Source organism: Myotis daubentonii, chromosome 9, assembly GCF_963259705.1.
Source record: "Myotis daubentonii chromosome 9, mMyoDau2.1, whole genome shotgun sequence".
Classification (NCBI taxonomy): Eukaryota; Metazoa; Chordata; class Mammalia; order Chiroptera; family Vespertilionidae; genus Myotis; species Myotis daubentonii.
This window is the reverse complement of record NC_081848.1, coordinates 16,235,819-16,250,693: the sequence shown is the minus strand read 5'-3', so window position 1 is coordinate 16,250,693 and position 14,875 is coordinate 16,235,819. Positions and strand designations below refer to the sequence as shown.

Sequence of the window (14,875 nt, the reverse complement as noted above, 5' to 3'; positions counted from 1 at the left end):
GACACTTCCAAGATGAAGGAGCACCCATTTATTACGGTCAAAGCAGTGTCCCATGGTTCAAGGGGATGGAGTCATTGACCCACCCACAGGACCTCAACACTCAGATTTCAAGAATCGATGACCTACAAGATCTAAGACCAGCAGAAGGACCTGCATTCAGCCCATTCAAAAGCGGTTTCATCCAAGACATGTTTAAAAATTATGACAAGTTGAACATAGTCCTTTTTATTACAGTGTAAACGACCTGATCTCCCATGTATCCTGACTCCAGTCAAGTTGGGGCTAGGATACAGGCTCAGTAGATAGGCCTATACTGAGCTTAAGTATTCTCAACCACAACAGGTGACTGCCACAGGGCAGGATGCTAGAAGCATCTACACTAATAAAAGAGAAAAATGGTAATTGGCGTACGATGATACCCTTTTCATTGGCTAATCAGGGCTATATGCAAATTAACTGCCAACTAAGATTGGCAGTTAACTGCCAACAAGATGGCGGTTAATTTGCATATGTAGGCACAATGCAGGGAGGCGAAAGGGAAAGCAGGAAGAAGCCCCCTGCCACTGACAGTGATCGGAAACCCAGGGGGGAGCTAAGAACTGGGGGGGAGGGCAAAGGCAGCCCTGGGGCCGCCTTTGCCCTGCCCTCCAGCCATGATCAGAGAATCAGGCGCCTTTTCCACCCAGGCCAGTGATAGCAGGAAGTAGGGGTGGAGCCAGCGATGGGAGCTGGGCACGGTCGAAGCTGGCAGTCCCAGGAGCTAGGGGCCCCTTGCCTGGGCCTAAAGCGGAGCCCACGATCGCGGGTCCGCTGCAGCTGCGGGTCCCCGCTGCCCGGGCCGGACGCCTAGGCCAGAGGCATCCTGCAGGGGCAGGGGCGGAGCCTGCGTGATCGCGGCGCCCCCCCACTGCCACTGCAGGTCCCCGCTGCCCGGGCCAGACGCCTAGGCCAGAGGCATCAGGCCTGGGCTGGGGGAAGAACCAGTGATGGGGGGAAATGAGGGTCCCCTGCCCAGGCCTGACGCCTCTGTGAGAGGCGTCAGGCCTGGGCAAGGGGCCGATCCTGCGATTGGAGGGTGATGGGGGTCAACGCCTGAGGGTTCCCAGTATGTGAGAGGGGGCAGGCTGGGCTGAGGGACACTCCCCCCCGCCCCACACCCAGTGCACGAATTTCGTGCACTGGGCCCCTAGTATTTCTTATAAGACCAAGTTTTTATTAATTCGTGTATATATTGTGTACCTACTGTGGGCTAAATTCTGATAGACGCTGCAGTTACAAAGTTGAACACAACCCACTCATCACTTTTTTTTAAAATATATTTTTATTGATTTCAGAGAGGGAGTGGAAGAGATAGAAACATCAATGAAGAGAGAGAATCATTGATTGGCTGCCTCCTGCGAGCCCCATACTGGGAATCAAGCCCACAACCCGAGTATGTGGCCTTGACCGGAATCAAACCTGGGACCTTTCAGTTCGCAGGCCGACGCTCTATCCATTGAGCCAAACCGGCTAGGGCCCATTCCACACTCTTAGAAAGCTTAATCTATCAGGGAGAAAATACAGTGAGTTTTGCTTTGTGCAGTGTTATGTAACACATGTAGTAAATGCTAGAAAAGGGCTGAATGAGGCAGAGCACGAGCACAGGTGAGGGATGGTAAAGGCCACTGGGTAAGTCAGGCTGAGTGTTAATGGTTACAGAAATGACTAGTAGACAAAAGGAGCCAGAAAGGCACAATGGCCCCACTTCATTTTACAATACTCAAGCCTAAAAATAAAATGACAAAGAATACATCCAGATAATAAGATGAACAAATGGGAGTCAAAAACAGAGAGAAGACACTGATTAGATGATTTATTGCTAAGTTTTTGCAGAAGTTACGCCACTCGCTCTGAAGATCTTTCCTGTCCACTTGCCTCCTAAGGTGCTTCTGGGAGGTTTAGATTACCCTTTAGCTCCCTGTTTCTGTTCTGGTACAGCCCACATTTACTTGTCTGCAAGTGACCATGCCTTCCACCTCCAGCTGGTTTCCTAATTTTTCAGTTTCTAAAAACTTATAAACAGAAAAAAATCTGATAAAAATAACTTGATATCATGTGAAGTGTTGACACATTAAAGGAATACTTTGGTTGCTTAACCAGGACATTATTTCTATTCTTAAATATGTCTGTAATAGGAAACAAAGTTGAAATGTAATGTTTGAATGTCTCTGAATGGCTTATACTTAGAATACGTTTCATATATTATTTTAAATGTCCATAAAACACATTACTATTTTTTATTTCATTGAGTTATGTTACCCTATAAATAAGAAAGCCATCTAACAAATTTTCATCTAAAATGCAGTTTCCCTTATTCTTCAGAATGTAGAAATCCTTCACCTTTTACAAAATGTGATTAACTACAATACTTCAGGTAGTGTCAGGGAAGGAAAAGCAATCAGAAGAGTTGTAGTATGTAAAAAGGAAGAAAAAGAAAATATGGGAAAACATATAATGAATGTACATTTCCCTTAGAAAACAATCTTTCAAGTGAAATGTCATAGTTCTAATAAATGCTTAGTGACCATAATAGAAACCACATGAATTACAAGATCCTTAATTAGTTATAAAGAAAAAGGAAAACTGTCCTTTAAGACAAAAATTAGGTAATATTTTCACAGTGAAAGTTAGGCAAAGGTTTTGGAAATTCTTAGAATGGCTCACTTAAAAAACTAACCAAGCAGTTCTGAGTTACTTATGTGATTACAGGTTGGTTTTATCTGAGAAAACCACATAAAATATTAAATATTAGCATGTAACCAACCATTATATAAAGTATTACACCAAAGGAAGATACCTTTCTTGATGGTAAAATGACAGGAAATGTAAACTAAAATTACACAGCATTGGATGATAGCCAAATCGTTAAATCAACTGTCAAGAAAACCGTGGGGAGTTACAGAATAAAACAAACCATCATAATAAAGACACAAGAATCTTTCAAATCACAATATAACAGTAAAATCTAGCCCTTTTTAAAAACGTTTAGAACACTGTTAATTAAAAGGCCAATTTCAAAGGCAATAATGTAAGTTAATCTAAAAATAATGGTTACTGTGGTGGCTTTAAAACATGTATGCCAGCGGTTCTCAACCTGTGGGTCGCGACCCAAGGGGTCGCCTAAGACCATCCTGCATATCAGATATTTACATTACAATTCATAACAGTAGCAACATTACAGTTATGAATTAGCAACGAAAATAATTTTATGGTTGGGTCACAACATGAGGAACTGTATTTAAAGGCCAGAAGGTTGAGAACCCCTGAATTGTATGCAAATTCTTTGACATACAATTCAAATGATGGGCTAGGCTTAGTGCCTCACTTCTAGAAAAAAAAGGTCAGAAGTGAGACTGTGTAGCTTCCATGACTAGGTCATTAAAAGGACAGCACTTCTGCCCTGGGCAGTGTTGCTCAGTTGGTTGAGCCTCATCCCATGAGCTGAAAGGTCACCGGTTCGATTCCTGGTCAGGACATTCCCAGGTTGCGGGCTCAACGGGAGGCAAGTGATCAATGTATCTCTCACATCAGTGTTTCTTTCCCTCTCTCGCTCTCCCTTCCTCTCTCTAAAATCAATAAAAACATTTTTTAAAAAAAGATACTGCTTCTGCCTGGAATGCAAGCTTTCTCATGGTGCTGGCTCTTCGAACCCAGCCATCGTTGTGAGGACGCCCAGGCCACAGAGAGGCCACATGTGGGTGTTCCAGTCAAGAGCCTCTACTAGATCCCTAGCTGACACCAGCATCCACATGCAGTCACGTGAGGGGATCATCAGTCTGCAGATGGCTGCAGCACCGGCCTTTCCATCTTCCACCTTAGGCCACGGACACTGTGAAGCAGTGATGAGCCATCCTGCTCTGCACTGTGAATTCCTGCCCATACAAATGGAGATCATTGTCATAAGCCACTAAGTTTTGGGGCAATTTGTTTTGCAGTAATAGACAACTAACAGTTACCTGAATGCACACACTATTAAAGATGAAAGAATTGTTTTTGAAACTGAAAACAATAATCTTTATACCAACCAATTTAGGATATATCTTCCATTTAATACGTTTGGTAGGTTTTATTTAAGTGATACAATTAAGTGATACACTTAAACTTCATTAGTATAAATTTTTATATTTTGAAATCTGAGAAAATTAGAATCTAAATTTTAGTGTTTAGGCTGAATGTCATCATTAAGAGTTCTGGGAAGGAAGGTTTAGGTAATCCACAAAAGAATGAAAGGGGAATACTGAAGCTAATTAAGAGAACAAATTATTTTAAAGTACTTCATAGTAAAGTGCTCTCCACATAGAAGGCACTCGATAGTTATAAAATGTCAAATGAACATATGCCCCTAAATTCTTCCTAATCATTTTTTACGTGTTAGCTTTAAGTATTCTATTTGGCAAATTGGTTGGCTAAGTTCAAGCAAATTATTTGTGCATACATGAATTTTATCTTTTCCTAATAAAAGGTGAGCTCCTGAGGGCATCCTTATCTTTTGCACCTCTGTATTCCCCAATGGACACAACAAAATGTTGTAGGTCAATTACTGCACTTGACCAATATTTGTGCAAATGATCAAACTGCACAGATGTGCCTGAAGCTAACTCAAGGGTCTTGTAGTTCACTTTCTCCTTTTATTTGTTCTGCCCTTCCCCGTGATTAGTCCAAGCTAGTTGATGTTTTACTATATTTACAAGAGACACTACATACCCTTTTATATCATTTACCAGTGTACTTGGAGTAAAGATACAGATATAAATGCTTGCTATGCGTAACTGGTCATCTGTGGTGATCGAGCCTTCCCCCGCATCTCCGGGACGATGCACGCTGCCGAGCTCACTGCACACCGCGCAGCTCCGTCCTGCTGGAAGGGGCTCGCCTCTGCCCAGCTCTGCAGTGGGCAAGTCTGCTCATTTCCTTCTGCGGCTCAGGACAGAGAAAACCTAACCCAGAGGACCTCAATTTTGTTACAGGCAGAGATTTATAGATCAGCATTATTTTTTAAATATTACAAAGACACACCATTCTGCTTAGGACAGAAAAGAATAAAGACACCTAATTTTTTGTTCATTCCTCCAGTTTAGTCCCAACTTCTTTCAAAACACAAAACAACAGTAAAATCTAGCCCTTCTTAAAAGGTTGAGACCAAACTTATTTGACAGAGTTATATTACCTATGCTCAGACTTAAAACTTTTCACTGAATAAAATTTTGAAATATTTATTTATAAGGTTACAACTGTCTTTGAAATTAATCAGTGAACGAAGCAACAGTTTTTTTCCATTCACATTCACACTAATTACCACTATAAATAAGATATTCATAATTTCTCCAGTTTCAATCTAAACATTAAATTTGTAAAATTTGTAGTAACAGGATGTGGGTTCTGGTACAGATTTTCTAATTCACTCTTAGATCTCTGCCTTCACCCACATCTCACAGGGATAGTGCCTTTTTAAACCTACTTTATAGGCAAATAGGCATAGAATTTATATGAAAACATTTTGCTAAAGTTGCTAAACAAATGTAAGGTAAAATATGTGCCATTTTATCCTATGTTTTCTAATATTTGATTTGCTTTTTATAATTTAAACAAAATAAAGATTGCATACTTTCGGACTACAAAATTCAGTAATTATACAAGGTGAATTAAAGTAGTAAAGCAGGTCATCATAGTAAACTCATTCATCCATGCTCTCATTTAATTAAGAAATAATAATTATAAAAATAGGTAACATTCTGTGAAAATATTCCCATTTATTCTATCTTAGGAGTTCTTGCCCATATCGATGGATTGCCTGGCATCAGACATGGCATCCGGTACTTGAACAGTCATTTTGTCCATAGACTTTGTCAAACAGATTTGGCAGCCCAACCGAGATCTGTATAAAAAAGGGGGAGGTATGGTTTAGTATTAAGTAGGTATTATTCATAAAACAATGCAGTTTTAAAGAACATTTTCTTACTCAAAAAAGTTAAGAATTTATTTAACTTTTCCATTTCTTTTAAGTTGAAAAACATATTCACCTCTCAACTAGAGGGTAAGAAAATGTGATCATAAAAACCCAAAAGCCTAATGGACCATGGCTCCATTTTAGTCTTTAGTCTCCAACACCTACTAATTGATTCACCAGTACTACTGCTTTTTGGTGAAAGGACTGACAAGCAATGAAATAATCAGAAGGCACAACAGTGGAGAAGAGAACTGAGATTTTAGCAATGCCAAGAAAATGACTAATCAATTCCCAGATAATTAAAACCATACACAGACTATAAAGAAAGTCTTTAAAACAAGAAATTTGGAATACACACACATATAAGCATCAATTATCAAATATATCTTTTCCCCACATTTTTAACATCTCTAAAATCCAGTTAAATCTTAAAATTAAAGGCATCTAACAACCACTGCTACACTGGGAGGTGGCAGTCACATCAGTGCTGCAAACTTGGTCACAATATTCATATAGGTGCCTCTTCAAATGAGTTACAAGAAGTATGTTACTACTACATATGTGGAATTTAACTACCAGTCAAAATTATACCATTGTGATTAGCTAGTTATTAATGACAGGAAAGGAGCAAAGGGGAGGCCAAACATTATAGGCATGTCATCTGGGCAGCTTCACCAGGAAGCTGCAATTTCACACTCCCCAGGGAACCACCAGCCCATCCCCTGCAGATTACTGGGGGAAGGGACTGGATAAAGGGGAAGATGGGTGCATGCACAGTGAGTCGGGATGACATAGGGAAGATGCCTGTCAGTCAAACCTGAGAACAGAGATCATTAGCTAAAGGGGGCAGGGCCAACGCAAACCCACAAAAATTTGGGAATACATAATCCTGGAGACAAAGGAGTCTCATTCACCTGTGTTCCCTCCATAGCCATGCGGCCCTGAAGACCCCACATGCACTGCAGCTAGAAACACCAACTAAGCTAGCCTGACGCTGGCCTGGACACTGCTCCAACATGAAACAAAAACCCCACACTGGCTTCGATCTTAGCCTTGCTGAAAATGAAATGGGACTTTTTTCTTGGCAGGACAAAGGGAAATGGGACCTTGGAAACTCAGGGGTGCAATTCCACAAAAATAAAGCTTTCTACAATATCTCCTCCTCCCATGGGGACCTCCGGAAATAAGTGCAAAAGGATTACAGAAGAACAAATACAAAAACACAGCAGAGTGTAAATCTGATATTCATAAGTGTGTAAATTGATATTCATAAAGCAATTATTTGTAATTGGAAGAATAATTATAATCCCATTTTCTTCCCTTTTTCAGAATTACTACCGATTTTATTTATATTTTCCTTTTTTAACAATGATATACAAATGTATGTCTAGGTAATTCAAAATAGCTATTTTACTCTGCACAAAATAGGTTAAGTAATAACTCTGTGCCATATTCTTACTAGCAGTGCTCTTTTCTTTCTTAGTGGCAAACAAAAATAAATGTCAGTCTTACAATCCAATTGTCTTCAATTTGATGGAATGTGATGTGGAAGTCTTGGTTTCATTAACACATTCATCAGACACTCACAGAGCATCTCCAGGCACAGCTCTAAATATCAGTGGGGGTACAAAGAGCAGCAACTCACTTCAATAGTTTGAACACCTCTTACACACTGGGCGCCCAGGCATGCAATAGGAGGCAGCAGTGGGTTAGAACCTGAGAGCCAAACAGACCAGAGGTCCAGAATCTAGCCTGAACGTGGCGTGTACACTTCCTTAATGCCCCTCCCCAAACACTCATTTCCTAATCTCATCCTAAAGATGGATAATAAACAGGCTCCTCACTGGACTCTGTGGAGGATTAGTTGCTAATATCAGTATTAAGGAGTGAACTTTCAATCAAATAGAAGAGATGAGACATATTTGCAGATAATCCTATTTAATAAAAGAGAAACATGGTAATTGGCATATGACCGCTACCCTTCCCATTGGCTAATCAGGGCGATATGCAAATTAACTGCCAGCCAAGATGGCGGCCGGCAGCCAGGCAGCTTAAACTGAACATGAGGCTTGCTTGCTTCAGTGACAGAGGACTCCAATGTTCCCCGCCTGCCTTGCCGGCCTCTGAGCTTGCAGTTTAAAAAACATTGTAACAAATATAGAAGCTAAACAAAACCCCAGAAACCAGCTTTCAGAGAGCTGGGATCTCAGAGCTGGAGTTGATACAGAGTTTCGATTATAGAACTGAAACAAACCAGATACCTGTTTTCAGCAGCTGAGGCCTCAGAGCTGGAGCCAAGCCTCAAAGCTAAAGCTGGCCCAGAATAAAAAAAAGAAAAGAAAAAAAGGAGCAGTTGGGAGCTTCAGTCCCAGTCTGAAAACAGCCCTCAGCCCCTCACCCAGACTGGCCAGGCACCCCAGTGGGGACCCCCACCCTGAAGGGTGTGTGACCAGCTGCAAACAGCCATCATCCCCTCATCCAGGCTGGCCAGGCACCCCAGTGGGGACCCCCACCCTGATCCAGGACACCCTTCAGGGCAAACCAGCTGGCCCCCACCCATGTACCAGGCCTCTATTCTATATAGTAAAAGGGTAATATGCCTCCCAGCACCGGGATCAGCGGAGCCGAGAGACCTCCAGGCACCGAGATCAGTGTGACAGGGGGCAGCGCCCAAACCCCCTGATCGCCCTGCGGCTCTGTGTGTGACAGGGGGTGGGGCAACAACCTCCCTATCCGCCCTGCTCTGTTCGAGACAGGGGAAGGCTCCCCAACCCCCTGATCCACCCTGATCTGTGTGTGACAGGGGTGAGCTCCCCAACCCCCTGATGGGCCCTGCTCTGTGCGTGACGGGGGGGGGGGGGCTCCCCAACCCCCTGATGGGCCCTGCTCTGTGCATGACAGGGGTGAGCTTCCCAACCCCCTGATTGACCCTGCTCTGTGGGTGACAGGGGGGAGCTCCCCAACCCCCTTATCAGCCCTGCTCTGTGCGTGACAGGGGGCAGCACCCCAACCCCCTGATTGGCCCTGCTCTGTGCGTGACAGGGGGTGGCGCCGCAACCTCCCCATCGACCCTGCCTTGAGTGTGACAGGGGGCAGTGCCCCAACCCCCTAATCGGCCCTATCCTGAGCATGACTGAGGGTGGCATCACAACCTCCCAATCCGCCCTGCTCTGTGCATGACCGGGGGGCGGCGCCCCAACTCCCTAATCGGCCCTGCTCTGAGCCCGACCAGGGGCTGCACCTAGGGATTGGGCCTGCCCTCTGCCACCCAGGAGCAGGCCTAAGCCAGCAGGTCGTTATCTCCCGAGGGGTCCCAGACTGGGAGAGGGCACAGGCTGGGCTGAGGTACACCCCCCCCCCCGAGTGCACAAATTTTTGTGCACTGGGCCTCTAGTCCTATATAATAAAGATGTAAAATGCAAATGGTCATTACGTAACAACTGACCATGTAACGACCAGATCACAGATCAGCAGGAGGGTGGGGCAGCGAGCTACAAGCAGGCAGTGGAGAGCTACAGGAGAGGGCAGGGCAGCAAGCTATGAGGGGGGGCAGGGGATGCAGGGCAGCAGGCAGAGAGCTACAGGAGGGTGGCAGTGAGCTACTGGTGCATGGATTTGTGGGCAGGACTACTAGTATAACATATGAGCTTGTGGCAAATGCCATAGAGAGTAAAAGCCAAAAGGTGTGAGGAGAAAGTACTGACATCGGTTCAGGGGAGATGGGGTTTAGAATGTGCTCTAAACATTTTTGTGAGGATAAGAAAATTTATGTTTTTAGATAAGATAGTTTGCTAAGAATTTAACAAAACTGTAGTTACATAATACACCTAAAATAAAGCTATTATTATTACTATTATTTTTAATTTTTTATTATTATCTTACATTAGGGTCACCAAATTACAGGTAAACACCAAAGCCAACATCACATAAGCCCTCATTATTTTGCCCCTTACACAGTAAATCAACTAGCTATTTTTCCTGGCTCCAACCAAAATATCAGCTAATGTTTAAGAATAAGGCATCACAGTCAGAGAAAGACAAGTATCACATGATCTCACTCATATGTGGAATCTAATAAACAAAATTAACTGTTGAGCCGTGACTGGTTTGGCTCAGTGGATAGAGCGTCGGCCTGCGAACTGAAAGGTCCGGGTTCGATTCCAGTCAAGGGCATGTACCTTGGTTGCGGGCACATCCCCATTGGGAGGTGTGCAGGAGGCAGCTGATCAATGTTTCTCTCTCATCTATGTTTCTAACTCTCTACCCCTCTCCCTTCCTCTCTGTAAAAAATCAATAAAATATATATTTTAAAAAAAATTAACTGTTGAACAAAACAGATCCAGAGACAAAGAAGCATGGAACAGACTGTCAAATCTCAGAGGGAAGGTGGGGGTGGGTGGGTGGAAGGGTAGAGATTAACCAAAGAACCTGTATGTATATATGCATAACCCATGGACACAGACAATAGGGTGGTGAAGGCCTGGGGTGGGAAGGGGCGGAGGGTGGGTGTGGGCTAGAAGGGGTCAATGGGGAGGGGGACATTTGTAATACTTTCAACAATAAAGATTATTTTTTAAAAAAAAGAATAAGGCATCACTTGATACCACTCACTTGCTACTTTAGATGTTACCAATTTTAAGAGTAATTCTACCTATTAATTAATAATAAGAATAACCTGACTGATGTAGTTTAATGTACACTTAGAAGTAGAACTTCATCTTAACATAATTACTATTATATATTAAGTATCTTTAAAAATTCTGTTCTCAAGTAGGTAAAACTTTCCATTATAATTTCATTCAATTATCAAATCTATCCTTCGATGATACCATAAAAAGCATTAAATGTAATCCCAATTCACTAAATTGTGGCAAACAGTAATCCCTGGAATAAAAATAGACTAAATAAGGTTTATTTTTCTACTTTTATAAAAAAGAAAAGTTTCGTAAGAGCTAAACTGTGGAATAGTGGAAACAAAGAGAAATGTCACATTTTATATTCAAAGCTTTTAACTGTTATCTACGCAGAAAGATCACTATTACACACACAGGTCTGGCCTTACCCAGACGTGAACCAGTAAAACCTTTATTTTCCCAGACTATCAGTACAACTGAAGTGGTCCTAAATCTTACCTATCTGTTAGCCCGTACGCCAGATCAAGCATGTCATTCTCCTCATCAGTGATTGCTTCCAATTTCTCGTATATGTGCTTTTCAAAGATGAGGTGGCAGGTAGAGCAAGCCAAGGTTCCCTCACATGCGCCTACAAAAGCAACAGAATTGAACTTACTCTGCTCTACATTAAACACAATTCAAACTGGGTTTGAATTAAAGTTAATTATTTCTACATTCTACATCAGCATTAGCATCCATAATTAAGACTTTATTCTGAATTATTATGGAAATTAGGGACAAGCCCCCACCCCCCCACACACAATCTGAAATCACATTCACATATTATTTTTAAAAGTTCTGAAGAGCTCAACACAATCTGTGAAACCCTATGGTATATAAGAGGAATTAGCAAGCAAACCCACAGTTAAGTAATGGTACATATTCCTTCTCAGTCTTTCCTTGTGATCAGGACAGAAATCAAGTAAGTTCACTTTAAGAGTCAAACTGGTTTTAAATAATAAGCTATTTCTCCTGCCCGTTATTTGCTGAGTGCCTAGTATATGCCAGGTACTGTGAAAGGGGAACTGAGACATCACCTGGTTCAACCCAACTATGACTGAACCTGCTTTGCAGATCCTTTTCCAGGGGTTACCCAACCTTTCCTTGAAAACCTCCTGGGAAAGAAATCCACACCTGCATAAGCCAGCCAATTTTGCACTTGGCTTCTGCTGAGCTAGTCTGGAACTCTTACACCTACTGGTCCAGTCCTATCCCGTGGAGTCCAATCCTTTTTTCCCCAGCTTTACTGAGACATAATTAACAAATAAAATTGTAAGATGTTTAAAATGTGCATTGTGGTGATTTGATATACATATATATTGTAAAAGTGTGCCTCTCATCCAGTTAACATATCCATTTTAAATATATAAAACTCTTGTGAAAACATGTAAGTTATAGTCTCTTAGCAAATGTCAATTACACAACACAGTGTTATCAACTGTAGTTACCATGTTATACTTTAGCTCCTCAGACTTCATTCGTCTCATAGCTGAAAGTTTGCACCTTTTTATCAACCTCTCCCTATTTCCCTCACCTCTAGCCCCTGGCAACCTCTTTTCTGCTCTGCTTATATGAAAATTTTATTAACTATTTAGTGAATCCTTCTTTTAAACAATGCTTTACATATATTTGAGATTGTTGTCCCTTCGCCAGGCTGGGCACACCCAAGTCTTCCAAATTTTTCTTGTATGAGTTCTGCATCCCTTCCCTCAGCCTGGTTGGGCTCTTCTTAAACTATGGCAGCCAAGACTGTCTGCCAAAAAAGAATCGTGCAGAATTGTGTTCTCGTTAAATTCTACATCAAAAATAGTTTTCCAGCTTGTTTGTTAATACTAATTTTTAAAAAGTGATGTGGCTCTCTTGGTTGAGTGTTGGCTCATGCACCGAAGGGTTTGATTCCTGGTCAGGGCACATACCCAGGTTGTGGGTTTGATTCCTGGTCAGGGCACATATCCAGGTTGTGGGTTTGATCCCTGGTCAGGGTGTATAGGGGAGGCAACCAAGCAATATATCTCTCTCACATGAATATTTTTCTCTCTCCTTCTCCCTTCCTCTCTTAAATAAGTAAGTAAGTAAATAAATAAATAAATAAATAAATAAATAAATAAATAAGCTATTTAATAAATAACAATAAAAACCATAACAACTTTGAAAATTAGACTCCTAGGAGTTACTTAAGTTTGATTTAGATTCTCTTTTGGTCAATAAACAACACACAGAATATGTAAGAAGAACTACTATCAATATCTAGTAACCTTAATTTTCCTGAGTGAACAGATCATTTGACTAAGAATGGTTCCCTCATAATTTAAACATTTGTTACTCATATTTTGTTATCTTAAAAAAAACCGAGAGGCTTCCTTAAATGTTCATTTTCATAAAATCTAATTCAAAGAAGTAACAAGACTAAGAGAGAGAACATACAGTGAAGTAGAGGAGTCATGCCTGTGGGCCCTAGAGCCAGCCTCCCTGGGTTCGATGTGATTCCACTTTTACTAATGGCATCGACTTGGGCTACTTAACCCTCCATGCCTGTTTCCTCAATAGTGTATCTGCACCAATATCTCATGTAGTTGTGAGGATTACATATGAGTGTGTACTTAGCATATATACTTGAAACCACGACTTGTAGATCGTAAACACTGTGCAAGTGTTGGTAATTAGTATTATTTGAAAGTTATAAGAAATCTTAAAGTAATTTAACTTTTTCTTTAAAACATAATGAGAACTAAACCCGAGAAGTTAAATAAATACACTAGCAGGGGTCCTCAAACTACGGCCCGCGGGCCACATGCAAATACAAATATTGTATTTGTTCCTGTTTTGTTTTTTTACTTCAAAATAAGATATGTGCAGTGTGCATAGGAATTTGTTAATAGTTTTTTTTTTAAAACTACAGTCCGGCCCTCCAACGGTCTGAGGGACAGTGAACTGGCCCCCTGTTTAAAAAGTTTGAGGACCCCTGCACTAAGGTCATGCTACCTGTTAGAGATGAGTGGTGACTTTCATCTAAACTGCCCAATGCTGAGACAACTAGATCCTTCCACGCAATAATCTAAGTCCCCTTACTTAAATATTAGATATAATGTAAATATACACATATACAGTATACTACACAAATATATATACACACCAATTAGTTACTTGAACAAGAAGCTTAGTTTCCTGTTTTTGTGTAAATTTGAAATATTTCAAACAAAAGGTAAATGGATATACTTTACATAAAAAGAAAAGGGCTTTCTCTACTTAAAAAAAGTAAACACACACACACATTTCAAAAACCCCTGCAATAAAAAGAGAACGAGTGAAGTGCAGCAGGGCCAGGCTCTAAATCAGTGGTTCCCAACGTGGGGCACATGCCCCACAGGGGGGGGGCAATTTGATTTTTAAGGAGAGCAACTCCAGAATGAGTTATTAACAGTGAATTTTTTGCATTTCTTATGGTGCTAGGGGCTTCATATACAGTATATAAATATATTGTGACATATTTATGCATTTGTTCTCCATTATATGTTTGAAACTTTATTTGCTATTTTTTCATATCACTTCATATTTTTTTAACATTTTCTTAGTAGTTTCTTCCTCGTACTTCAGCTGTCCTTTCGTTCTTTTATTTTCCTCTTTCATGGATGCCATGTTCTTTGGAAGCTTGTTTAGATCAAGTTAATGGCCTTTTAGGCTTCCTCCACATGAACAGAAGTTCACTTTTTGAATAAGAATTATATGTCACGTGGTGGGGGTGGGGGGAGAGGGCCATCAGGATTTTAGAGATGCTTAGGTGGGGCATGGCCAAAAACGGTTGGGAACCTCTGATCTAGATGGACCTACCACACTGCTGTGTCCTGGGCAAGCCTCTCAGACCTGTTTTCTTCTCATCTGTATAAGAGATCGAGGAAGATAACCTCTAAGGGCCTGCTGGCTCTAGTATTTTAGGACTCCATAGAGAAGTAACACTACTCTTAATGAATTTATCCCCTAGTATTCAATAAATATATACTTATCTTGATTTCTGTTTTTATGTTACCAATACCCAATACAGACAAACCCAAAACTAAAATAGCAAATCCCTCTGGAAATACTGTAGGCCCCAAATCAGGAAATCCAGCCTCCTTTTGTCTTCAAAATGTAAGTGCAACAATCCTCACAAAATATTCCCAGCAACTTTCTTCAGCTTTGTTATTAAAATAACAAATCCTGAGTCCTGCAAGCCAAGTAT

At 41.3% G+C, this 14,875-nt stretch overlaps 1 protein-coding gene and 1 long non-coding RNA gene across 2 annotated transcripts in view; both read right to left on the bottom strand.

Moving 5' to 3' along the window:
• Positions 1 to 1,302: 1,302 nt before the first annotated feature.
• LOC132240607 (uncharacterized) overlaps positions 1,303 to 14,875 on the bottom strand; it is a 419,797-nt gene continuing 406,224 nt past the window's right edge. Inside the window, exon 2 of the long non-coding RNA XR_009454359.1 lies at positions 1,303 to 3,133. This is a non-coding gene — a long non-coding RNA (uncharacterized LOC132240607). The remainder of the gene's footprint in view (positions 3,134 to 14,875) is intronic.
• The window catches only part of FDX1 (ferredoxin 1), a 24,352-nt gene continuing 14,713 nt past the window's right edge, over positions 5,237 to 14,875 (bottom strand). Inside the window, exons 3-4 of the mRNA XM_059708017.1 lie at positions 11,119 to 11,248; positions 5,237 to 5,914 (exon numbers count right to left, since the gene is read on the bottom strand). Coding sequence (XP_059564000.1) covers positions 5,800 to 5,914; positions 11,119 to 11,248 — 245 coding nt within the window. The 3' untranslated portion in view covers positions 5,237 to 5,799. The remainder of the gene's footprint in view (positions 5,915 to 11,118; positions 11,249 to 14,875) is intronic.